At 52.2% G+C, this 23,733-nt stretch overlaps 9 protein-coding genes across 9 annotated transcripts; 5 read left to right on the top strand and 4 right to left on the bottom strand.

The window, feature by feature from the left end:
• Nucleotides 1-1,034: 1,034 nt before the first annotated feature.
• On the bottom strand, nt 1,035-3,593 carry CTHT_0058510 (uncharacterized protein; the record flags this gene model as incomplete). The annotated part of the gene is made up of 6 exons (XM_006696108.1): nt 1,035-1,465; nt 1,523-1,991; nt 2,076-2,301; nt 2,363-3,082; nt 3,180-3,280; nt 3,501-3,593. 6 exons carry the CDS (start codon nt 3,591-3,593, stop codon nt 1,035-1,037), a joined length of 2,040 nt encoding a protein of 679 aa, XP_006696171.1.
• An 825-nt stretch (nt 3,594-4,418) lies between these two features.
• Nucleotides 4,419-5,006, top strand: CTHT_0058520 (cyclin-dependent kinases regulatory subunit-like protein; the record flags this gene model as incomplete). Its single annotated transcript, XM_006696109.1, has 4 exons — nt 4,419-4,552; nt 4,635-4,779; nt 4,849-4,907; nt 4,973-5,006. 4 exons carry the CDS (start codon nt 4,419-4,421, stop codon nt 5,004-5,006), a joined length of 372 nt encoding a protein of 123 aa, XP_006696172.1.
• A 1,667-nt stretch (nt 5,007-6,673) lies between these two features.
• Nucleotides 6,674-8,732, top strand: CTHT_0058530 (uncharacterized protein; the record flags this gene model as incomplete). Its single annotated transcript, XM_006696110.1, has 3 exons — nt 6,674-6,799; nt 6,907-8,564; nt 8,624-8,732. 3 exons carry the CDS (start codon nt 6,674-6,676, stop codon nt 8,730-8,732), a joined length of 1,893 nt encoding a protein of 630 aa, XP_006696173.1.
• A 250-nt stretch (nt 8,733-8,982) lies between these two features.
• On the bottom strand, nt 8,983-10,092 carry CTHT_0058540 (uncharacterized protein; the record flags this gene model as incomplete). Its single annotated transcript, XM_006696111.1, has 1 exon — nt 8,983-10,092. The coding sequence occupies one exon, from the start codon at nt 10,090-10,092 to the stop codon at nt 8,983-8,985; it is 1,110 nt and encodes a 369-aa protein (XP_006696174.1).
• A 595-nt stretch (nt 10,093-10,687) lies between these two features.
• On the top strand, nt 10,688-11,986 carry CTHT_0058550 (uncharacterized protein; the record flags this gene model as incomplete). The annotated part of the gene is made up of 2 exons (XM_006696112.1): nt 10,688-10,732; nt 11,105-11,986. The coding sequence occupies 2 exons, from the start codon at nt 10,688-10,690 to the stop codon at nt 11,984-11,986; spliced, it is 927 nt and encodes a 308-aa protein (XP_006696175.1).
• A 317-nt stretch (nt 11,987-12,303) lies between these two features.
• Nucleotides 12,304-16,909, bottom strand: CTHT_0058560 (uncharacterized protein; the record flags this gene model as incomplete). Its single annotated transcript, XM_006696113.1, has 5 exons — nt 12,304-12,860; nt 12,913-14,155; nt 14,211-14,384; nt 14,442-14,755; nt 14,815-16,909. 5 exons carry the CDS (start codon nt 16,907-16,909, stop codon nt 12,304-12,306), a joined length of 4,383 nt encoding a protein of 1,460 aa, XP_006696176.1.
• A 682-nt stretch (nt 16,910-17,591) lies between these two features.
• On the top strand, nt 17,592-19,388 carry CTHT_0058570 (putative cobalamin binding protein; the record flags this gene model as incomplete). Its single annotated transcript, XM_006696114.1, has 1 exon — nt 17,592-19,388. The coding sequence occupies one exon, from the start codon at nt 17,592-17,594 to the stop codon at nt 19,386-19,388; it is 1,797 nt and encodes a 598-aa protein (XP_006696177.1).
• A 558-nt stretch (nt 19,389-19,946) lies between these two features.
• On the bottom strand, nt 19,947-21,295 carry CTHT_0058580 (uncharacterized protein; the record flags this gene model as incomplete). Its single annotated transcript, XM_006696115.1, has 2 exons — nt 19,947-20,906; nt 21,245-21,295. The coding sequence occupies 2 exons, from the start codon at nt 21,293-21,295 to the stop codon at nt 19,947-19,949; spliced, it is 1,011 nt and encodes a 336-aa protein (XP_006696178.1).
• Nucleotides 21,296-22,629: 1,334 nt separating this feature from the next.
• On the top strand, nt 22,630-23,539 carry CTHT_0058590 (uncharacterized protein; the record flags this gene model as incomplete). Its single annotated transcript, XM_006696116.1, has 2 exons — nt 22,630-22,859; nt 22,948-23,539. The coding sequence occupies 2 exons, from the start codon at nt 22,630-22,632 to the stop codon at nt 23,537-23,539; spliced, it is 822 nt and encodes a 273-aa protein (XP_006696179.1).
• Nucleotides 23,540-23,733: the final 194 nt, after the last annotated feature.

Genomic DNA, 23,733 nt, shown 5'->3' on the forward strand with positions numbered 1-23,733 from the left:
TAGCTGGAGGGATTTCAGCGCATGATTCTGTTTTTGCTGATGTTGCTCTCTTTTTCTCGGAAATATCTTCAGCGACGCTCCCATATATGGGGTATAGAAAGTCCGACTTGCTCAGGGGAACAGTTGTGCTACTCACTCGCTGACTGTAACGCAGTGGCGCAGAGGTAGGGTTTTTCTCGGGAAGACTTCTAGCATAGTAATAGTGAGCACGAATCTCAGGAGCCATTGGAGCAAATCTGGCTGTATATACACCGCATAAGCAGGGTTGAGAAGTGTACTCAACAACAGCCATTGTGTTGTGTCAACAGTTGTGTGAAAATGAGATCAGCCAAGGCTTTAATGATCTGATAATAGCAGGTATCTTTGGAGTTACTTCGCTGGAGGTCAAGCTTGGAGGAACTTTATGGCCCCATTCACTACTCGTCTCCTTGCTTAACTGAAGGGCTGGGAGTCATTGAAGCCTTGTTAGCTTGATGTATGTCAGGAAAGAGGATAACGTTGTTCAGTGTTTATGGAGAGAGATAAGAAACCTTCCAATAATGGAAGGAATGGCCGATTGCGATATCATGTGGCTGTGCGATTCACAATGGATTTGGCAAAGGGCTCATGACAGAGATATAAAGCAATGAGGAAGGACAGGGATAAACACCTGTACAAGTGCAGGCAAAGAAGGTGCCCGGACAAGGAAACACTATACCATGAGGGCCAAAAGCAGGTTAAGGAGATTTGAATTTCTGTTTTCCGTAGATTGGTAGCAATCAGCAAAATCTTCATTGCTATGCGATAGCCACCCATAGAGACCTACAAAAGTACCTAATGTGCCTCACAACCGAAACCGTCCAAGTAACTCCCTACAGAGGGACATAACTTATAACAGACAAACACCTAGCCTGAGCCTTCCAAGACGCCTTTTCGCGGATAAGAGTAGTGTGCTCATTTTTCGCTCCTCAGAAGCCAAACCACAGAATAACGGCTAGCCCCAACCCAACTCTCGTTGACAACAAGACAATTACATTGTAAACAGAATAGACCATCTAGTAACCCCTCATTAGCTGAGCGTAGATAGTCATCCTCTCCACTTCGCAGTCGGCGCCATTAGGCAGCTTCTGCCCTTTGGGCAAGCTGGCAACCACCGTAACTGCGATAATGTTGGTAGTAAGACCCAGCCCGATTTCGAAGACCATGGCATCTCGGGGAAGAGGGTCGTCGGGGATGGGCAGAGGGGTAGCTCGTCCCACCATCTGACCGTTGATGGTCACAAAAACACGATATGCGCGACCTTGCTGTTCAAAAGGAGGCAGCCGAGGGATGAGCTGCAGTCGATGGTGAGCAGCTGGGATATGTAACGAGATGTTCTGTTGCGCTTCTTTTGGATGCGCCGGCAGCTCAACACGGAACCGGCGGTCCATAACAACGCCGGGATGTGTCCGGATCAGAACGCTCGGCAACAGGGAATCCGCAAGGCCTGATGACACTGTTAGCGAGGATGACCTAACTCAAGTAACACTCGAGTAGAACCTACCTCTGCCCGGGGCACGATACTTAGAATCATACAGGAGCGGTCCAGTAGAGGATGCAGATTGGCCATTTTGAAGCTGTGCTTGCCCAGATGGCATCCCATTGGCGCCATTTATCGTGGCTGGAGTACTGCCATTCAGTCGCGGAGTCACTGCCGGAGATGGCTGACCAGCGGTGCCGGGAGCGGGACTTGGGGATGGTGCGGCCCCAGTGAGCTTGCCCTTGTCAAAGCTCGCCCCGGCTGTCGAGCCAGCAGGAGTGCCGGAGCGATCAATGGAACCATCAACCGAAGAGGCTGTCTGGGGAGCTGGCGAGGCGGTTGCGCTGCCCCTCGACCCTCCAACATGGATGGTAATCTTCTTTGAGGTACCCGTGGAACCATCCTGACCTGGGGCCATCTTTAACTTGATCTTGGGCTGCGGTGGCTCCTGTACAACAGCCTTGGCTTCATTGAGCTCTTTATAGAAGCACTCCTAAAATCACGGTTAGCTCAGCAAGATGCGGTAAAATCAACCGTTGAAACTTGCCTTCAGCTCAGTAGCCAGCTTATGGATGACACTCCCCTCCTCGTTGTAGAAATGCGCATTCTCCCACAGCAAACTGGCCTTCTCCTCAAACTGTGCCCAGGTCTTAAAGTCGCTGATACCAGTTGCCGGCTGCCGGCCATGAATGCCCTTCACTAACTTCTGTAAACCCTTGAGAGATAAGGGATTTTGGATGACAGCGAAATAATCTTTATAAGAGCGTGGGGGAAGGTTGATGAAATCCAAGAAATAGGGATCCCTACAAGCATGATCAGCCATTCTGACACAATGGAGAACCCGGCATAACAGGCGAAACTTACGGTCCGTCAGGCTTTCGGATCAGCTCTTCAACTATCTTTTCTTGCGCCTGCTGGAAGGTGAGGCCTTTGTATGGGACACCTTCGTACTCGTGATCGGCCCTAACTCTGCCGGCTTTGTCATGCTTCTTAGATGGCTCAGTGCTGCCTCGCGTGGGCCTGCCAGTACCTCTGCGCCTGATCACGATCTTTCTGGGACCGTCATCTTCTTCCTCACCATCGTTGCTGTCACCACCGGCCTGCTCTTCGTCGCCTTGAGCGTCTTCGTCGCCCTCAGCATCCTCCTCCTGGGCTTCTGGCTCTTTTTTCACTTTGCTATTGGTGGGTCGGCTTTTGCCGTTTGTCCCGCTGGAGGATTGCGTCCTGCCAATAGCGGCTGGTGCATGTGCATCGGAGGCAAGATCATCGGGAATGGGAGCAGCCTGACAACTGTATCCCGGATTAAGCTTGTAGGCAGGGTTGGTCTTCGTCATGTAATTGCTCAAGGCCTTCCTGACGCGCTCTGCGTCTTCGTATATTTCAGAGTTCTTAGGGTAAAACTCTTTGGCATTGGTCACCATGCGCTTGAAGTAGCTCTCAAGCTCGGACAGGTTCTTGAATTCTTGGTTGTGAAGCTTTTGCTCGATGATCTTGAGCGAAAGAGGCATGCGGATTCGGCGGTAGTATTCTTCATTGCCCTCGTGAGGAATAAGGTCCTCGAAGTAGCTAGCAACGAGACGGCCACTGTATGATGGGGTAAGTATGTGCTTGAAGTAGGCATTTCATTCTGCTTGAAGCAGCATGCACAACCGGACGCAAAAAAGGCAAGGATGTAGCGAACCTTTTATCCTTGGTTCTGCGAATTGTTTCCAGGAAGTGAAGGCCATAGGCAGTGGTAGACTCAGGAGTTTCTCCCTCTAAAAGGTTGTAATCAGAGGGAGGCTGCAACTGCTGTTAGCATGATCCCTTTCTTTGCGCTGATCCGCATGGCATTGATGTGCTACAATGGATAGGAAATAGATAGGAAAAAGCTGGCACAAAAGTCAAACAACGCGTGCATGCGACTTGCGCAAAGACCAAACCATCTCTGCGCGCGAATGAGAAAAGTATGTGAAGATTTTGAACCTTGTGACCATTGGAATGCTCCACGATGTTTACTTACTCCTGGCACCTTGCGCCTCTTGCTTGCTCTATCATCGCCGTCACCATCGATGTCGGCCCCGGCAGCACCGGTCGCCTTTCGCTTATTGTCCATCGCTGTGTGTCGCAGACCGTTTGCAATCCAATTTTTGTATCAAAAATAATGTGAAAATATGTCGTCGAATTGATTTCAGGGAAATAACGGAGCTGGGATGGACTGCGGGTTGTCGCCGAGAGGTGGGATGTCGCCTTTGAGAACGCGTCTAGGATCGCGTTTCGGTTTGCGCTAAAAGGTTGGCAGCGGCAGATATAAAGCAAGATCTGGTTGGTGCGAAGCAGACGCACGATTAAAATGTATTGAATAGCGACAAAGAAGCTGAAAAGCCCCAGGACTGACCGCAAGACCTGGTGCGCAAAGAGGTGGATGGTTTTGCGATGGGAGCTGGGAATCTCCTCGCCGCCTATCCAGTCAACCGCAGTGAATTGCACTTTGCATGAGGTGCAGCGGGCGCAGTGGAGCAGAGGTCCTTGCCTACAACTTGCAAGCGCAGCCATTTCCGGAACCCGCCGTGCCAAGTTGACCCACTTACCAAGCCATCGGCCCGGGTGTTGCAGGTTAAGGCCTAAAATTGCCTTAGATTTCAGGCATTATTTCGATCTGATCTCGCGTTTATTTATGCAAAGGCCTTATCGATACGACAGCTGGTTGCGGAGTGGAAGCGCATACCCAATGCCCCGCCAAGCCAGTATTGCGCTCGCGCCAACTGAAACCGAATAAACCTTCCGATCTGCGGGAACATCTCCAGGTTTCTACCAACAACCTTTCCTACCACACCGCCTCGCGCAACGATCCTCGACTTTTGCCGCACTTTCGTTAGTCTACAAACTCCATCGCTCATTTACTTCACGCGCAGAGCTTCACTTACTAGTATTCAACAAGATGCCCGCCGGTCAGTCTCTTGCGGAACAGATGGGCATCGACATCAGTCGGCGCAACCCGCAGCCGCGCCCGCTGACTGAGGAGGAGCGCGCGCGTCTGGACGAGTTTATCGACTCGATCCACTACTCGACGAGGTAAGTGACAATGACAGGCGCTGTGAAAGTGTACTGCTTGGTTGATTTGGGGCAGTAAACTAACCCAACGCGCTCCACGCAGATACTCGGACAGCGAGTACGAATACCGCCACGTGCAACTGCCCAAGGCCATGCTCAAGGCCATCCCGCCCGAGTACCACGATAAGTCTAAGGGCACCCTCAAGCTTTTGTGGGAGGAGGAATGGAGGGGCATGGGCATCACTCAGGTGCGCATTCTTGCCTTCGGGTGCTTCGAAGAGACGTCCTAAAGACTTGATGCTGATTTCTGATTGCAGAGTCTGGGCTGGGAGCACTACGAGGTCCATGAGCCTGAGCCCCACATCCTGCTTTTCAAGTAAGCGATCTTCGAGGAAGACGACTTTGAGTACACGACCATGGCCAAGCTAACAACTACTCTAGGAGGCCCCTCAATTACCAGCCCCCGCAGCAGTGAGCAGCCACTGGGGGCGAGGCGATGAGGATGACGCGATGACGGGGACGGTTCTACGATATCTTGCATCATCAACCACGACACTCATGACTGCATAGCGATCTCTCCTTGACTGTATGACTAGGCGCATTGGGTTCGACGATTTCAGGGAGCAGTGAGCGGAGGGCAAGTCTCTCTTCGCATGGCCCGACTCCGGTCCAAGCAACGCACACGCACACAACACCCTCGCCTCATGGGCATGGAAGTGAGAAACAAACACTCAGACGGCTGCCGGTAATTTTAGTAGTACTAGAGAGCTGCGATCATAATTTCTTGGGAAGCCGCAATGGGTGAATGGCAGTGCTGGCGTTGAGGTAATTGCGCGTGGGCATAGAATTTAGCACATTGGTCATGTGCTCTCACGGCTTGCGATGCTGGATCGTTGGTTATGCGTGCAATCACGTACATTACTTCGTACACTAGATAATACTACCGACTAGTTTGTCTAAGATACTGTTATCCCTTGGAGTTTTGCGAATAGTGTCCTTAGGAACCTGACCGACAGAGGATCCTCCACCTGGAAAGCCAGAGTATGCAATGTCGGACCCTTTTCTCGGAACTTCGGATGTTAGCAATGATTGGTGTTACGAGTCATCTCAAACTAAGAAGCTTATTGCAACCCTGAACTTCCGTTTTCCATCTGTCTTACAACGTATGTAGCATGTCTCGGCGAGATTGATGCACTCCGCTCAAATCCATCCGCTATGTGGCCCTTGAGACGTGCCAGAGGTCTTTGTGAAAGACACAACAACATCTATGCATTTATTTGTCCCGAGTGGGCGGGAAGGCTTAAGACCATATTCCGAGACAAATATCGTCGAGCACCAACCATCTCAATCAAAAGGCAACAGATCTATTGAGCATGCAGAGAATCCTGTCACGTCTTGGCATCAAGGGACAGTGGCAATGTGTTTTGGCATCCTGAAGAAGGCTCTCCATAGTGTTCAATAGCATAGGAAGGCTGTAGCGATATCGAACAGTTCATATCCCGTTAGAATTTATCTGACAATCTACATTGCGAAGACATTCGATCGATCTTGCTGGGATCTACCCCGGAAAGAACAGCACGGAATGCTACGCCACCTCGAGGTTCGGAGCCAGGGTGCTTTAATCTGGTTCAATGATTTCCAAGCAAATCAGGTCACAGCAGCACCCTTCGGCATCTTAGCATCTGCTGATTTTCCTTTTGGACACATTTCCTCTTTGTTCCAGGTAGGTCCGCCCTGGCTGTTCCACACTTCTTTTAATGGCGAGAACATCCATTCATATGTATGAATGAAAATGCCTACAATTTCCTTCTCTGTTTTCATGTTCGAGAATCTCTTGGTCCCCAAACGTTGACCTGCAAGTTGTAAGACCGGTTGGGACGACTTTGCCAAGGTCCCAAACCCCTGGATTGCACGATCACGTCCCTGGCATCCCTGTGCATCCCCTGATTCAACATTTGCGATAAGATTGCGATAAGAGCTCTTATCGGCTGACACTGACGTCGCCCTCCTCCATACGGACGCCTTTTTGGTTTCGGTTTCAGACCACCAAACGGGCCGCGGGCAACATTGCCGGGCCGCGCCCAAATTCGAAACTTCCACGTATCACCGACCATACCACAGACCCGGCCGAAGTTCGCGACCATGAAGTCGGCTGCTCGGCTCTTCTACCTGTCGGTGTTCGCTCTCTGGACACCCCAGGTTAAGTGTCAAAACCCTGGGTCATCATCAACTTCGGCTTATTCCTCTTCGTCACAAGATGCGTGCGCGGTATGGCATCTTCCACCCATTCGATGTCAACTGTCCCTTATTTCCCTTTCAACAGCTCTGCGCCCCACCTTTTTTTTGGCTCAACTTCTAACCCATCCGTTTGGCAGATCTCGCCCCAAGCCATTGTTGGCGATGCTTGCGCTTCGTATTCGACTCTTGAGCAGCTGAACAGCGCCGTCAAGCCGGTTCTTGACGACCTGGTGCAAACAACGGACTTCTTTTCCCACTATCGCCTCAATCTCTTTCACAAGAAATGTCCATTTTGGAATGACGAGAACGGCATGTGTGGCAACGTCGCCTGCGCCGTCGAGACGCTCGACAACGAAGAGGACATCCCGCTCGCATGGCGCGCCAGTGAGCTGGGCAAACTTGAGGGCCCAAGAGCGCGCCATCCTGGCAAGAGTGTGCAGAGACAAGAACTCCAGCGGCCTCTCCGTGGCGGCCTAGGAGAACATGTCGGAGAATCATGCGTTGTGGAATACGACGACGAGTGCGACGATCGGGATTATTGCGTGCCGGAGGACGAGAGCTCCACTTCGAAGGGTGATTATGTGAGCTTGTTGCGGAATCCGGAGCGCTTCACAGGCTATGCTGGAGATGGTGCTAAGCAGGTGTGGGATGCCATCTACCGTGAAAACTGCTTTCAGCGCAGCTCGTTCCCGAACTCGGCCGACCTTGGGCAAGGTATGACGCCTCGTAACCCCGCGGCCATGGACTTTCGGGCCATTATTGAGGCGGCTGGCAGACAACAAGCACTGGCAAAGCAGCGTGAGCAAAATCCGAATACTCCATTCGTCGCTAAGACCGGGCTCGAGTTCGAGGATGACTGCTTGGAGAAGCGCGTCTTCTACCGCGTTATTTCGGGTATGCATGCCAGCATTTCGACGCACCTTTGCTGGAACTTCCTCAACCAGACTACGGGCCAGTGGCATCCTAATCTTGGCTGCTACATGGGCCGTCTTCATAAGCATCCCGAGCGCATCAGCAACCTCTACTTCAACTATGCTCTTCTTACCCGTGCGATTGCCAAGATCGGCCCCTACCTGGAGGACTACTCCTACTGTCTGGGTGATCGAAACCAGGACGAAGTCACCCGCGCCAAGGTCCGGGCAGTAACAGAGAAAGTGATCAGCGTCCCGCCAACCCTGGACGAAAGCCTCATGTTCAAAAACGGCGAGGGTCCGTCGCTCAAGGAGGACTTCCGCAACCGGTTCCGGAACGTCAGTCGGTTGATGGATTGCGTTGGCTGTGACAAGTGCCGTCTCTGGGGCAAGCTCCAGACCGCTGGCTACGGCACTGCCTTGAAGATCCTCTTTGAGTTTGACAACAACGAGCAGCCCGAGATTCCGGTGCTCAAGCGCACTGAGCTAGTGGCTCTGTTCAACACGTATGCTCGTCTGGGCAACAGCATGTATGCTATCACGCAGTTCAGGGAAATGGCTCAGAAGGCCCAGTCTGGCGCAAACCAGGCGTCGCAGGCAGCGTCCGCGTCAAGTATATCGTCGGCAGCGTCAATGTCATCAGTTGCTAGCGCACCCCCATCCGCATCTGCACAGTCTAGCGCCTCATCATCGTCTTCGCCGGAAACAGGTCCATCCAAAGCTGTCGAAAATGCAGAGGCGAAACGAGAGGAAAAAACCGAGCAGCAGGACGATACAGACAATGAAAATTCGACCATCAGCGAAGACTTCAATGCCGAACTTGCAAATGTCTTGAAAGTCCTGAAGTTCGTATTAAAGAGCTGGGTCTCCTTCCCAGTGGCATTGTAAGTTTGCCTGACATCATAGTCCAGCCGCTCTTGGATATGTGCTGACAATTCTTTAGTTACCACATTGCCAGATCAGAGCTTAGACGGCTTTGGCAGTTCTACATTGGTCTGCCAGTTGAGCCAAGATCCTGGAGTTTCAGCTTCCCAAGAGTAGATGAACTATAGAGCGAAGACTAGTATCAAGTGTTCCTTGTTGTTAGAACTTTGGCTCATGGTATGATTCGGCGTTTTTGGGCATCTTCGGGACGGCTGCATTGTTCTTTAAGTACGAGCACTTGTGTACATTGAACGTATTCATTGGTTGCGTATATACAGACGGCCCCTTTTGGTTTCCTGAGATCCATCGTACGGGCACATGCATATACACCGGTACTAGGAGTTGAATAATCACTTGTTTCTAAACCCAATGCCCGCGTCATATGCCAAAGATGTTCTTCCCATCTTTCTTCCCATCCGCTTTCAGGCCTGGTTGTCGTAGTGCGACATTGTTGACCACATTTCCGATCTTTACCTTGACTCTGTCCACTGGAACAATAACCCGACGAATATTTTCTTTTGCTTCAGGTGCCTCAAACACATCCTTTGTTACCCTCACCAGCTCATCAGTTGGCTCTGCGAATGTCCACGCAATCGATAAGTGGAAGGCTTCCCCGACTTCCCAGGAGCCATTGTTACCTCCGTTCTCTTCGGTCCATTTATACAATTGCGGCTGATTGAATCGTTCCGCGACAGAATTGCACCTCCGAAGAAGTTCTGTTAACTGTGGGTTGTGGTTTACTTTCCGCTCCACTGTGCTCTCCCGGTTGACCCCGGGTCTCTCGCTTTCTAATACTCCTCCGTTGTCTTCACTCGAAGAGCCAGACCCTACCCGCAAACTCTCCACACGTAGCACCAAAAACGAGCGACCACTCTCGTACGTGCGGTGCCACTCTACCCTCGTACAACGAAGCTTGAATGCTGCGCCGTCGTTTCCATTGACCTTACTATCTGAGGTGGTAGAGCTACACTTAAGCGCAGCGGACGCGCCCTTCTCAATCTCCTCTTTTAACTCCTTCAGGAACTGCTCGCGCTCCCACTCCTTCAGGACAATAGGTCGCGACAGACTGATATGAAGCGGTAATGGCGTTGAGAGCTCGCTCTCCAGGAGGGTGGTGACCTCCACGCCTTGGTCGTTCCCTTTACCCCCCGTCCCTGAAGAGGATGGAATCCCTCTCGCTTTCTCCCTCAACTTCTTAACCAGCCCGCTCAACAGTTCATGCACTTCCCGTGGCGGATGCCACTCTACATAGACATGAGTTGGCCAGTTTCCGGGAATGTGGGGGATTTGGCGGGTGCGACCCTGGTGGAGAGAAGGGTCGTCGCAGGGCGCGGTGCGGACGGTGCCGGCGTAGAGGTCATGAAAGGAAGCTGGGAGTGGAGGAGGTGGTGAAGATGGTGCTGTTTTGGCTTTCTTTTTTGGAGGGGACATGCTCCGGGTCTCATGGTCAGAGTCGGAGTCGGAGGAGTAGGAGACCAGAGGTGACATTGGTGAGAATTGGGTTCCTTTTTGGGTTGGCCGGAGAGACTGTGCGCGTTTGCACTGTTGCTCTTGTTGTCGTGCTGTAAAACTTATAGTATATTCGAGACGTAACTCGGATGTTATCGAACGTTGCGTTGCAGAGGTCGATGATAGTCTGGAGAGGTTTGATTTGGTTGGCAACCGACTCCCGTGCCAAAATTGGACTGGTGATGACAGAACCTTCCCCTGTCGGTCCACGGGCCGAACCGCCCTTTTGTTGGAGAATTTTGGGCAGAAATAAGGGTTGTGGCTGAGGCTGAAGTTCAGACGGTGTCTGAAGACTCGATTTGTCGAGGAAACTGCGGTGGAAGGATTCAGGCCGCCTATCTTGTGTCTTTTAAAAGGTTCAGGTGACCACAGTACGAAGACCCGGAGCCTTCCGCTTTTTCTGAACTCCGACTACCGACAAAATCATCCATTCATTAAATTGTCAGTTCTGCACGACTTTCGTCTCAAATTCTAACCTTTGTCTTGGGAGTTGAAGGGGCAGAACACAACTGATTAGAGAGACCAATTCCCACAGTGTCACTTCTCTGACCGTGTCACCAACCCCACCGCCGTCATGGATGACAGGGATTACCACGATCTTGCTAATGACAAAGACTGGGTATGTTTACATTCCAAGCACACCTCTAGCCTTTCATTACTGTTCATAATAGGACCTGTTTTGATGTTCTTTTCGTCGATTCGAGGAAGCTGTTGTGCTGCTTCGAACTTGTTGAAACATGGCTTCCTTGGGGCTTGAGTGGCGTACATTGCGATGATTCGAGCTACTTACACGCAAAATATGGACCCGTTTGAGACAATGTTGAAGTTACTTGTCGATTTGGGGCTTCGACGTATATCCATGTCTTTGGGTCAATGAAGAACGAAGCCCCAAATCTCTTTTGCTCTCAAGTTGCTCGATTAATCTCGATCCAGGGAGCATCAGAACTGTACCATCTCCATGCCGATACAAAGCAATGCTGACCATTTATAGGCCTCCAAGTATATCCTGGGGCCTTTATATGACCCCGAGCCAAACCAAGTTTGCGCATCAAGTGCTCCACAAAATGTCTCTGCTTCTTCAGCCTCAGTCCGTGCCCCTAGCACTCCCCGGTGGGCTCGAGGGTCTAGGTTCAGTGGACACGGAGATCAACCTCTCGTGCTCGATGATGACGACAGTGGCCAGGAGCCCAGCCTAATCCGACGACTCATGAGCCGCTCCAAAGGAGACTCTCAACCACAACCCCCCCCCCGTGCTTATCAACCCATGTCCTCCACCCGTGCCTGGAATCAAGGCACAATCATGGCCCGGGAAGACAGCACTCGGACATCAATGCTTTTCCACAAGCATCGCCGGACTGTCTCCCTTCCGGAACGCTTTCCCGGCGATGAGTCAAATCGTCCACTGGCTATCCTAACGCGGGAGTACCAAGCAGCCGAGGAACGGCCCCTGTCACGGAAACGGATCAGTGATCACCCGCCTGCCGTTCATGAAGTACAAGAGGATCAGGTCACTGAAGTCGTGGACCCGGATAAAATCGATTACCTCGACATGTCAGCGCCGATCCCTGGGCTGTTTTATCACCATGGAGGGCCGTATGATGCTGCGCAGGTGGCTAGGAAGAGAAGCCACGGGGTTGCTGTTCATCAGCGGAGCGTGAGCTATGCTGGACCGGAGCTAGAAGATTTGCTTAATGGCGAAAGCGCGGTTCTTGGTTGGCGGGATGATTTGATCGTGGAGGAAGAGGAGGATGATAAGCTTGAAGGGGAAAAGAGGCCTGGTCCACGCAAAAGGAAGGGGTCTTCGGGGAGAGGGAAAACATTAAAGGAGAAGATAAAGAGACGGCTGAATGTTTTACGGAGGAAGACGCTCTGAGCAATTGGGCACCACGGCTTATACTGAGTGGAGGTTAATGTAGCAACTAGGATGTTCTGCGCTCCTAATTGTGCTGGGTTCTGGCAGGCATTATTCGTGGTTGTGGCCTACATGTCGATGGATACAGCTCAAGAATGCTGTCCAACCGTCACTTGGCATTGCAGTGGTTAAAGACTAGGAATAGTTTCACAGCATCAATTCCATGCATTATTTATTCCCTTTAGAACCGAACAGCAAACAAAACCACAGATACACGGTCTACAATTCTTCCCCAAGTCAACCCAACTAGTTATACCCCCCGCACCCATCAATCAACCTCAGAAATACCCTAATCCAGCCCATCCCAACACACCCTCCAACTCAGCCCTGACCTCCCCAATCCCCGCATACCCAGCCCTACCAGCCAACTCTGCCCTACGGGCCATTCCCAACTCGGTAAACCTCTCCAAGACCGTTCCGTCCACAATATTCCTACCCACGCTTGCGTCGACACCGGCAGGTGGGCAATCCGCGCTTGGCATGCGATACCCTTTGGGGTTGAGGCCTGCTGCGTGTGGCAAGGAGTTGACGAGCTGTGCGGCGAGGGAGGAGAGGCGACGGTAGGAAGATTCAGAGAGGGGACGGAGTGCAGCAATGAGGCCGGTTGGAGAGCAGAGGAGGAGGATGTGGGGACGTTCGGTTGCGTCGTAGGGGGCTAGATTTGAGGCATTGGGAGTGCCGTTGGTGTTGTTGGTGTTAGGATTGGAGCCGTCGATAGTTGAGGGGGTGTCCGTAGGGAGGGTAGATGGGAGGAGAAGGGATTTAGTTGGGTTGTGGGCGCCTGTATTGAAGGAGGTGCGGTGCAGGAGGAGGTGGCCCTGGAGGGACTTGGGATCTGGAAGGGGTCAGCGCCTTGGTTTCTTTATAGATGAATTGAAGGCACTTACGCTCAGGATCGAACTGGAGGATGTGAATATGCCCATCAGCATCGCACGCCACAATAAAGAGCTCTTTCCCATCCGGCAAGAAGTCAGCGGTGAGAACTTCGAGTTTGGTTGAGCTTTTCCCGAATAGCATCATCTTGTATGGCTCCTCGGTGTAACCGACAAACCAGACGCCCTTAAAGGCATCTGCCATCAGGCACAATCCAGTCCCCGGCAGCTCCTTTGCCGCTGTGACGTAGCAGCTCATGTCCATGAATGCGACCGGCAAGAGGGTACCATCCTCCTTGAGACCCCGAACCATGCACTTCTGACCCTGGGCCACAAGCATCAAACCCTGAGTGCCGATCTCCGACAGAGCAGTCACCGCTCCTCTGGGGATGTCCTCCTTGGCAATGAGCTTGAGCTTCTTGCTCGTCTCGGGCTTGCCCGGCTCGGGGATGACGTCGGCGATGTCGTAAACGTGGACTCGTCCTCTAGTGGGCAAGTCTTCGCCCTTGGTCAGGGCCGTCCCAACGGCAATGAGCTGCCTTCTCTCGTTGGTAGATTCGGAGACTTCGAGGTTCAGGGTCTCGACGCAGAGAACTGTCTCGCATGGCTCCAACTGTACCGTGTCAATGACCGTCCAGGTAATGGGGCTAATCAATTTGAGCAGACCACGGTCAAGGGTAGGTTTGAACACGAGGTTCTCGCGCGCCCATTCCTTGTGGTAATCATCGTCCTTGGGCAGCTCGAATGGTTCAGAAGCGTTGCAACCAACGACGTAGCACTGCTGTGGGGGATGGTATGCCACAGCTGCAATATCCTCTCCAATGGGGACTTTTTTGACCGCAAGACCAAGCTCGGCATAACTCCAGTCTTCCGGTATTTGTGTTACTCGAGCGATATTGTGGGAATCGGCGTAGATGAAGCCATGATCACAGCCCTCGGTGTGGAAGGGGCTCATCGCGATCACACCAGCACCCTGCAGTGGGACCACCCGTGGCATGGACTTAGCTGATTTCAAGATGAAGCTCGGCGAATGTCCAGGAAGGAAAACTGTGCTATATCCTGCAATATTGTTGCACCTGCGCATCGAGAGGAGACGGGGTTGTGGCGGGACATCGTCCTGCTCTGTTTCTTCTGGAGCTCTTGCGAAGGATGGGTTCGGCAGCTTCTGGAAGAACAAAGTTTTGGAAAAGACCTGTCCAGTCCCAAGCTTGTAGCGGTATGGCTGGTATATTGTCAAATCGTCGTTGGAGTGGCGAAGCTTGTAGGGAATTAGTCCAACACAATTCTGAAAATAAGGTGGATGAGAGACTGACAATGAGGTAAGGCGATTTATGCGTGGTATCACCGAGGTCAGCCACCATGATTTCAGTGATCGCTTCTTTGGGCGTCCCTTTCCTGACCGTGAAGTCAGACGAAAGAGCTGGTGGTATATATGCCAGGCCATCAGTGACATATATTGGTTTTGAGAGATCGGGCAGACGGTAGATCTAAGTGCGTTAGCTGAGCACGCTGAGACTGAAGGGAGCTCGGAGCCATGAACATACGTAGAGAGCACCGCTGGAGCTCAGAAGGAAGAGAAGAATGCTTTGAGTGGGTTTCGAGCTCTTGGCAGTTTCTTCTGCAAAGATCGCTGTGCTGTCATTGTAGAGACAACCGCTTAACCACTTGCTAGAGACGAGAACCTTGTCCTCTTTCCGGAGCTCCTCGAGCTCATTGCTACTGTCGATGCCGGCAATGAACGCGCTCGAGTCGTCCCGGATAATTAGGAGATATGGGTCAGCGATACTAGCAGTGACGGCACGCGGCTCAGCACCAGTTTCTTCATCCATCATGGGAACGATCTGGCTGAGTCCAAAGTCTGATGCAATCCGTCAGCGCGCAAAGTTAAGAGGTGGTTCAGGATGGTCAAAGTTATACCTCCGTCATAAGACCGAACTTCAGACTTGAGAATCTGGACAATTCGACTTCCCTTGCCCATGGTACCCGCTTCTATCGTGATGCCGGCTGCAGGATCGAACTCCGTGCCGCACAGACCCTCAAACCCGGCCGCAGTCAGAGCATACACGTCGGACTTCTCGTACCCATCCAGGTCAACCTTGGCGACAATCATGAACCTGTCATACTGTCCTCCCGTATCATAGTCATTGCCGCCAAGGACACTCACTCCCTTATCGCTCTGGAGGGACTTGGGAATGGGCTTCTTTGCGCACATTGTCCAGAAGCCCCTCGCCTCGGAAAACTCGAACTGGCCAATGACTTTGGGTTGAATAGCCAGGTTCATTGTCGCGAGGCACGAAGATTTATCTCGGCCGACAGCGCATACCAACTGCAAATCGGCATGAACACCAATAGAGTTGCGTTCCTCCTCGCTGCCTGGCATCCAGACTGGCTGGCCATATGTCATGGACTGGATAGGAGCAATGCTAATCAACCGATCATGGATACGGAAGCTCAGGTCGCCGCTAAGCAGGCTGCTGGCCGCTGATACGGGTTGGTGATGAGATGTGGTCTCCTCGCCATACAAGTCATCCTCATCCACCTCTTCTTCCTCCTCTTCATAGTCATCCATGTAGAAGTCGTCATCTCTCGGTTTAGACTTTCTACGTCCAGCCTGGGTCTGCTTCTTGGTCCAACCAAACACCAAAGAGTCACCCTCTTCAGAGCCGGCGAACATAACGTTCTTGCCAATCCTCGAAAGGGTAGAGATGCGACCCGGGATGATGGTACCACCGGAGGCTGGGGGAACTAGCCTCAGCTCGAGACCTGAGACTGTGCGGCCATCGATGCGGAATGTTATCAAGACCATCCGACCATCGTTCAGGATCATGAGAAATTCACCCAAATCAGGAGTCAACACATCGATGATGCAGCCCTCAAGGCGAATATTAAGATCAGATTGGTCAGCGAGACCGAAGGACGTGCACTGTTTTGTCATTGGATTAACAGCAACTCCATTGGGCTTGCCGGACTGGTCGATATGAATCAGCTCGTTACAGCCGACGAGTAGGGCACCACCAACAGGAGCTGGCAGAGGCACAACGCGATAGAGGTCTTGGGGCAGGCCGCTGACGGAGAGGATGGTGGTAGAAGCCTTTTGTTGCAAGTCTAAGGTAAAGACCATGTATGTGTAATGGTCCTTTCGGCCGAGGGCGTTTGAAGCGCTGCTGGTAGAGGCGAGAATACCAAAGGTGGGTTCTCGATATTCATGCAAGAAGGCCAGGTGCACAGGATGGAGTAGGCTTGGGTCAAGATTGGAGAGTCGCAAGACAAATGAAGGTGAATATGGTGTGTCTTCTATGTTGCTAGCTCCATTACTGACGGCAGCATTCGACACATCCTTCTGCGGCCGTGGGCCATCTAGCTCCTCATCCCAGTCTCCCATGTCGATGTCCTCGTCGACCTGCCTGAAGGGCAGGATGGCCAGGTTCCTGGCGGCGAACTTGAGTGCGGCACACCTGCTGCCCGGATCGGCGACCAAGAAGTTGACGTAGTGGCTCAAAGGGGCGGCCCATGGGCTCCCCTGCAGTTCCTCTTGTTCGTAGTAGTGAATCGACACAGTTCCCAGTGCATTGCGTTCTGCATCCCACTCGACCAGACTAAGCTTTGCATCGCGAAAGGCCAGTAGCAGCGATTCGCAACCGGAGCGCGACGTCGACGTTTTGATCTTGGAGAGTCCAATTACCGTCCCGGCCAACGGGGTCTCGTAGACGAGGACCAGCTTCGTGTTAGTCGTGCGATCGGCTCGAAAGCCCAGGCTGTCGCCGCCCAGGAAAGAGGCTTCGAGGCCGTCGTCGTCGTTCGCTAGTCGGTTCTCGTACCGGGCGGCGCTTCGACCTTTGCTCGCGCCATTTGTCTGCAACGTGTCGATTTCGGTCGTAACAGTCTTCGTGCGAAACACCTGGAGCAGCGACGACTTTGCGACAACGAGGTTGGTGCCCTGCCCGGGGATCAGTTGCAGGGTGATGGAGTGCGTCACGCCCGTCGGCGGCGTCAGCTCTGTGTAGCACTGCATTGCCAACCTGATAATTGCATGTCTTTCTCGTCTGTCGGCAAAAAGGCTGGTCGAACGAAGGCGAAACGCTCGCTTATCAGTTGGAGCTGGTCGAGGAAATGTGAAGCTTCTCTCAACTTCGGAATTCAAGCTTCCACGCGAACGCGCTGCGCTGCAAGTCGCGGATTGGCCCTGCTAGGAACAGACCCTAGCCAAGCAAATTCCGTTGCGCCCACGATCTTGGCACAGATCTATGTGGGGCAGCGGGGTTGAAGCTCAGACCAAGTGGGGCAGTGGGAACCTGACGTATGGCAGGGTCCACACCGGAAGAGAGCTTCGCCCGTGGGACTGTGTTGGCGTGGTGTTCCTGTTGGAATCTAGTCCCTGCGTCATTGCGTCACAGTAGAATTACGCGCCTACCAGGCCACCTGAGGCATGAAATGCTCATGTACGGGTCATGATTTTAGGATGAAGGGAATTTTGGTGATGAACTCTTGATGTCCTAAAACCAATTCCAAATTCCAACCAGTTTCAGAGCGGGCTTGCCCGACTTTCCAACATTTTGACACTGACATTGAATGCCACACCCGTTGCATCCTTCGCTTACACATCGAATATATCCCTTTCGTGAATTCTGCCTCCATCGCCATCATTTCAGCATCAAGTTGAAAAGTTCGACGGCACTTTCCTTCCCAAAGGAACCATGAAGGCCGACGTCCTGCAGACAAGCCTGATCTGGACCGCCTATGGCGTTGCCGTGGTATTGGTCTTGCTTGTCGCCGTCATCACGACTTACACCTGGCAAAGCCCTCATGAGCGCTCCATCGTCACCAACCTCGTTTCGACTGTCAGTATAACTGCTCTTCTTGCGACCGTCTTCCTGCTTCCCGTGGATATTGCACTCGTCTCTTCAACAGGGTCGGTGCATCTCGGCGCTAAGAAAGAATGGGCTACTCCTGAACGAGTTGAAGGCATTCTTCGTACCCTCGAGATTGTGTACTATACACTGTACAGTTTCGATGCGCTTTTATGTCTCATCTTTATCCCCTTTGCCTACTTCTGGTACGAAGAGCATGACGAAGTTGAAGAAGAAGAGGGCACAACCACTAAGGTTACTCGTTTCTGGCATGCCTTGAGGTACACGCTTGCCTTCGCGTTCATGGTCGTCATCCTCTTCCTTATCGGCTTCTTCGTCCCCGCCGCTGGCAACAGTCATCGTCCGCACATGGACCTTGATTACTTCAAGCGCTTGCTTGCCGCCAACAATGGTGAGAAGGCATTGACCTTTGGAGTCGGCTTGCTCATGACGCTTGGCACGCTCCTCTACATCCTCTACACGGGTGCAGGAATGGCTCTGCTGCCCGTTTCAGCTATCAAGTCTGCCCCCTCCATATCAGCACCGCAGCTCTCAGCAACGACGGCGACTGCTCTGGAGCGAAACCGTGAGCGACAGAGACAGCTCGAGATGCGCAACACCGGCCGTCCTGGAGGCATGTCATCCAAGGATCGGCGTGAGTTGGACGCGCTCCTCCGTGAAGAGAGAACTCTTGTTCGTCGCCAGCGTCTCGCAGCCGAAGCTCGAGGAGACGGTCGTGGCTATATCTATTGGGTCTGGACCAAGCTCGAAGCCGTCTTCCGACCCCTGAAGCTTCTTGGAGGCATCCTTCTGCTCCTCGTTGCGCTTGTGGTTTGGGTTTCTATGCTCATCACTGCTATCGACAAGGCAGCTAACTCTGTCTGTAAACAACACTGCGGCTATATCCTCGGCCATCTGAACGTCTTCCAGCCCGTCAACTGGATTTTTGTCCAGGCAGCTAAGGTCTTCCCGGTCGACTACATCCTAATGGCGTTCATTATCCTCCTCTTCTTCAGCAGCTCTATCACCGGCCTCGCCTCAATCGGCATCCGCTTCCTCTGGGTACGCATCTTCCAAATCCGTAAAGGCCGAACCGCCCCTCAGGCCCTCCTCATGGCAACCATCATGCTCGCCTTGATTATCCTCGCAATAAACTACGCTGTAGCGATGCTAGCCGCTCCCCAATATGCGATCTACGGCACACAAACCTTCTGCGTCAACCGGCCCGCCCTCCCCGGTCTGCAGCCCGATTGCCGCAAACTCCGGGAAATGGTTCGCCCTTGCTCCGAGGTGTTCAGCCAGCCGGCAGCCAAGGACGTATGCACGCCAACGGTCATGTCGACCTTCCTGAACCGCGTGACGCTCAATTGGCCCGTGTTTGGTGCCATCGACTTTTGGGCACAGTTCGTCTTTCTCGGAGTGTTCTTGATTGTCTTCCTCACCACGCTGTTCCGCACGCCAAGGCTCGACATGAGCGAGATTGATGCGGCGGCTGATGCGGAGGATGAAGGGTTGTTGGCTAGTACGGGGAGGAGGTTCGGCGCGACGTGGCAGGATATCACTGGGAGGGTGAACCAAGGCCATGGTCACAGTCATGAGGGGTATGGGACGGGTACAGAAGGCTCGTCCGCTTTGAGAGTTTGAGCTACGTGGGCTATTCAGAGAGGGAAGGTTGGGAAGGAGAATGATTTGCAATGACCGTATTAGTTTATTTTGTTTCATATCTTGTTCTGTATCTGTAGGGCCACGGGTTGTTACGGTGTGGTAATAGGACGTTGGGACTCCGGATATGCATTACCTGAATTTTACTTGTGGGTTTGCAACAGGTGTATGGGAATTTGTCATAAGACTGTTTGAAAGGACTACGGAAAAGCTCATGGGTCTGGTTTCGGGATGGTATGAAGAGTTGTCAAGGCGACGAGTGATTTTCATCTTTGACTGGCTCAAATTGAGCGAATAGTTGTACCGAATGTGCGGCATGTATCTAAAAACTCTGGTTGTGGCCGGCTTATATCCAATTATGAGAACTTCTCCGGGCACAGCCACAATGATGTTGCTGACAGAAGAGGAGATTTTCAATACCACGTGTCCAAGTTGATTTGCGAAGACGTGGGAAAGAGAGCGTTGATGACTTCGATTGGACACTGTCGCTTAGCAGAAGTTTATGGAAGAGACGACCATAACACAGGCAGTTGCCCTGCTTCAATTCTCACCCGTCTTTCCAAGTTTCACCCACCGGTGTCCGCGGTCATCATAGCTTGCTCTCGGTCCGACATGCATTTCACCCCAGCACCGGTCGCAATACACGTCACTGTTGCACCCAAGACATCGGATCGTAGCATCCTCTAGGCAGACAATGCACCAAGTCTTCAAGTCTTCGTCCGAATACTTGGATCGAAGCAGCCCGGTGCCCTTTGTACTGCTCTTAGACGCCGGACTGTGTTTCAGAGGGTCGAAGGTCGGGGCAATCGGCATCCCAAAGGCGTCGTAGCCAATTCCTTTAAGCGAGAATAACCTGAGGGCAATATCTTGGTCGACGTCTTCCTCTTTCTGCTGATGATGGGCTATTTCGTGGCTAGGGACTGGGTCGACTAGCCGAGAAGGCACGGAAGGAAGGTTCAGGAAAGTAACATCAGCATCAGCTGTCTTAGTGATTGACTTCGAGGGCTCGACTCCGGCTTGGTCTGACTGGATCTGGGGCTGTTGATCATCTATCCCGTGTTGGGCCTTTTCTGAAGTTGCTGACGCCGAGGGGAGTGGTAATCTCTTAAGTTCCTCTGTGATCTCAGTAAGGATCGACTCTACCGCTTGGTCCATCTGCTCTCCGTCGGAGTTATCATCGTTAACTGCCTCCGATATGGTAGGTTCTCTTCGTGTCGACTGTAGGTGGCTGACCGTTTTATCCTCGTCGACCCTTGTGTTGTTTCCTGGCAAAAGAATCGAGCCGACTTCGGCAGCAGTAAGGTCGAAATCTTCATCCGCAAGACTTTCAAGAAGCTGGTCAACAACCTCCTCATCATCTTCTGCCAGTCCAGCCCCAGAGAACCCAGTAGAGACTGAATACTCCTTGCGAGTGGAGACTAACGCAACTTTCTGTTTTGACACCACCGGTTCCTCAGGGGGCTGGCTTGCTCCAGACTTATCGCTTCTAGCAGGCTCTGTCTGGCTTTTAGAAGTATTATTTGGCAAGATACCCTGCAACGGTTGAGACTCTCCTTTTGCTGGTCCTGGGGCAAGATCGTGGCTGTTCGTTCGATTTCGAAGCTCACGCAACCGCGCGGCTAGGGTGTCTTCAATTCTCTTCAGGGAGGGTGATGGTTGTGTCTGGCTGTCCGGCGTGGTTGTTGTGCTTCTTTTGCATACCTTTTAGTTCCTGGGTGTCTACACAATGAATGAAAATTTCTTGCCTTATGGATAGAGGCATGATTGGAATGAGTAGGTAGGCTGTGTTACTTTATGGTTAACGGCTTGTCAAGCGTAACGCTTGACGCGGGATGTACCGATTTGAGCTTGTTCCACAGGGCTTGGTCATCCGGCTGGGTAGAAGGCATGTTGGTAAAAAGAGAGGCAGTATTGTGTGATGATTCGGCTCGACCTCGGAAAAGTAGGTGATTTAGCAACAACAGCTTGGGTGTCGTGGACTCGTAAGCGAGAGCATCTGTGTTGAAGGTGGGGAGGAGGGGAACAGGCAAGGCTTATTAGAAGGCGTACAGAGTAGGCAGTGTAATGCATGGATGGTATGAATCCGTTATCCCCCCACAATTCGGTAGATTACATGTATTATTGTAACAATAACAGTGGCTTGTTGATCAGTTTATGAGCCCAAGACATCAAACAGAGCTCTGTATTCTATGATACCGGCTTCAATAATATTTGACAGCCTGCTCTCAAGATTGAAGTGTGGGAACAGATTTTGAAATAGGTCGCTGTTCTTTGTCGCTATTTTCGTCATACTAGTGCCTTTGTAGGCGACAAGGTGTTCCTGCAGAAAGCTGCTGATTGCTTGGTATGTGAACCATGCAGCCGGAATGCTTCCAAAACCCCGACACGGTGTAACCCAGGGCCCACACAGCCACCGTAACTGCTCCTCAGTGTGGTACCATTCATCACGCCTTATTACCTACAGTGGTTGTATTTCGAAGGAGGGGCAGGGCATGCTGCCTTACACCACTTCATGACCTGTTCCAGTGATGGGCGAGAGCCTTGAGCCTTTTATGTCTTATCAGCGCCTGGAATCAGCAGTTGAGAGAAAAAATTGCCATTGATATGCAAAGGTTCAGACGCCAGCGGATGCCCAGCGCCCAACTGGTTAAACAAGTCACAACAATCAGGCCTTGTTTCAAGCAAGCATCACACTTAAAGATTGTGGCTTTTTAAGATTGTGGACAGAGCTGCCCTTGGACTTACGGAACCCCCTGCAATCCTTGGTCAACGAGCCAGCGTTTTCGACTAAAACAATTGGGCTGAGAGAGCGTGCTGCCAAGCAAGTGAGGAGAAACCCAGCACAACATATGTGAGCAAATGGACCGCGACTGTGCTAACTCTCTTTTTTTCCTGTCTCTTTAGCGCGTCACGCGCCAGCTGACTTTCCTTTCGGTGGTGTCACGTTAGCCCTCGGCTTGCTTGATTTCAAACTCCAGATCAGACTTTTTAAGAGGCTTGGCAAGTGGAAAGCATTACATTCGCCCGGAGCATTCAGCCTTATCTTCGAAGGGGGCGTTTGCAGCCAACCACTCCCCGACTTGCAGATTCCTTCTTGTTACAATCGCGCATCCATTTAAATCATAATCGCGATCATAGGTTCAAGAATCTTGATCGCCTTGCCTATTACCAGTTGCCCATACATTGGAACTCTGATTAACACTTTCCTGGTTCGCAGCTCATTATGCGGTTGTTACAAGTCTCCATTGCTATCGCGGCCATTTCGGCAGCGGTAGCGCAGCTCTCACCTCCATCCTTAGAGGTCGCTGCACACCAATTGACACGAAATGGCAAGCGCGACATCTCCAAGAACGAACTCTGGAAGCGCAAGGGAGGCGGTGGCGGTGGTGGTCGCGGAGGAGGCGGTGGAGGTGGTGGACGTGGCAGCAGCTCTTCCAGCAGCAGCTCCTCAGGGTACGCTTTCCTCTTCCGAAGCGCACTTCATTCCACTCCTTTAACCGAGTCGCATACTGACGCGCATGCTAATCGATCCCAATCATAGTGGGCGCACGTCCTCCTCATCCAATGTCGGCGGCCAAACGAAGAGTGGCAGTGGACCGCGCCCGGTGTACGGCAGCGCTCCATACGGCGGTGGAGCCTACTATGGCGGCGGCGGCGCGATTCCGTACAAGTCGGGTGAGAAGTCCAAACACGCGGGTCTTGTGCCCATCTTCCTAGGCGCTTCTGTGCTCGCCTTCTGGCCTGGAGTCTGGCTCTATGGCGCTTACCTGTATCCACATCCCGAGCCTTGGGTCTTCTTCAACGAGACAAGCAACCAGGAAGAGTCAAGGCCCGTCATCTGCGCTTGCGAACCCTATCTAGTCTGCGGCTGCGACTGGGATGATAGCGACCAGTTCAAGCAATATATGACTCTCTTAATCGGCAACGGCGACTATGATTCGCTTAACCACACCCTCGTTACGATTGCTGAGGTCAACGGCACGGTCACCATCTTGATTAATGGCACGCTTCCCAATGGTACGACAGCCTCAGGTGGTGAGGAAGATGCCGGTGTTGGAACCCAGACTTTGTTGATTCATGCAGGCTGGTGGCCAGTTCTTGCAGCTGTTTGCGCCATGGTTTTTTCGGTCTGAATTTCCAAGCCAAAAGAGGACTGTAAATTCACTAGGTCAGGCACATTCAAAACTGGCCATTTCCACTGCTCAGTAGAGGTCTTGTTAATACCGTTTTTGTTTGCTTGCTCGGGCAGTTAATATGTTGGATTTTTATGTGATTTCGAGGTCCATACTTCAATATCTTTCTAGTTCAGAGGGGTATCAGATTGTAC

This window comes from Thermochaetoides thermophila, assembly GCF_000221225.1.
Source record: "Thermochaetoides thermophila DSM 1495 unplaced genomic scaffold scf7180000011820, whole genome shotgun sequence".
Classification (NCBI taxonomy): domain Eukaryota; kingdom Fungi; phylum Ascomycota; class Sordariomycetes; order Sordariales; family Chaetomiaceae; genus Thermochaetoides; species Thermochaetoides thermophila.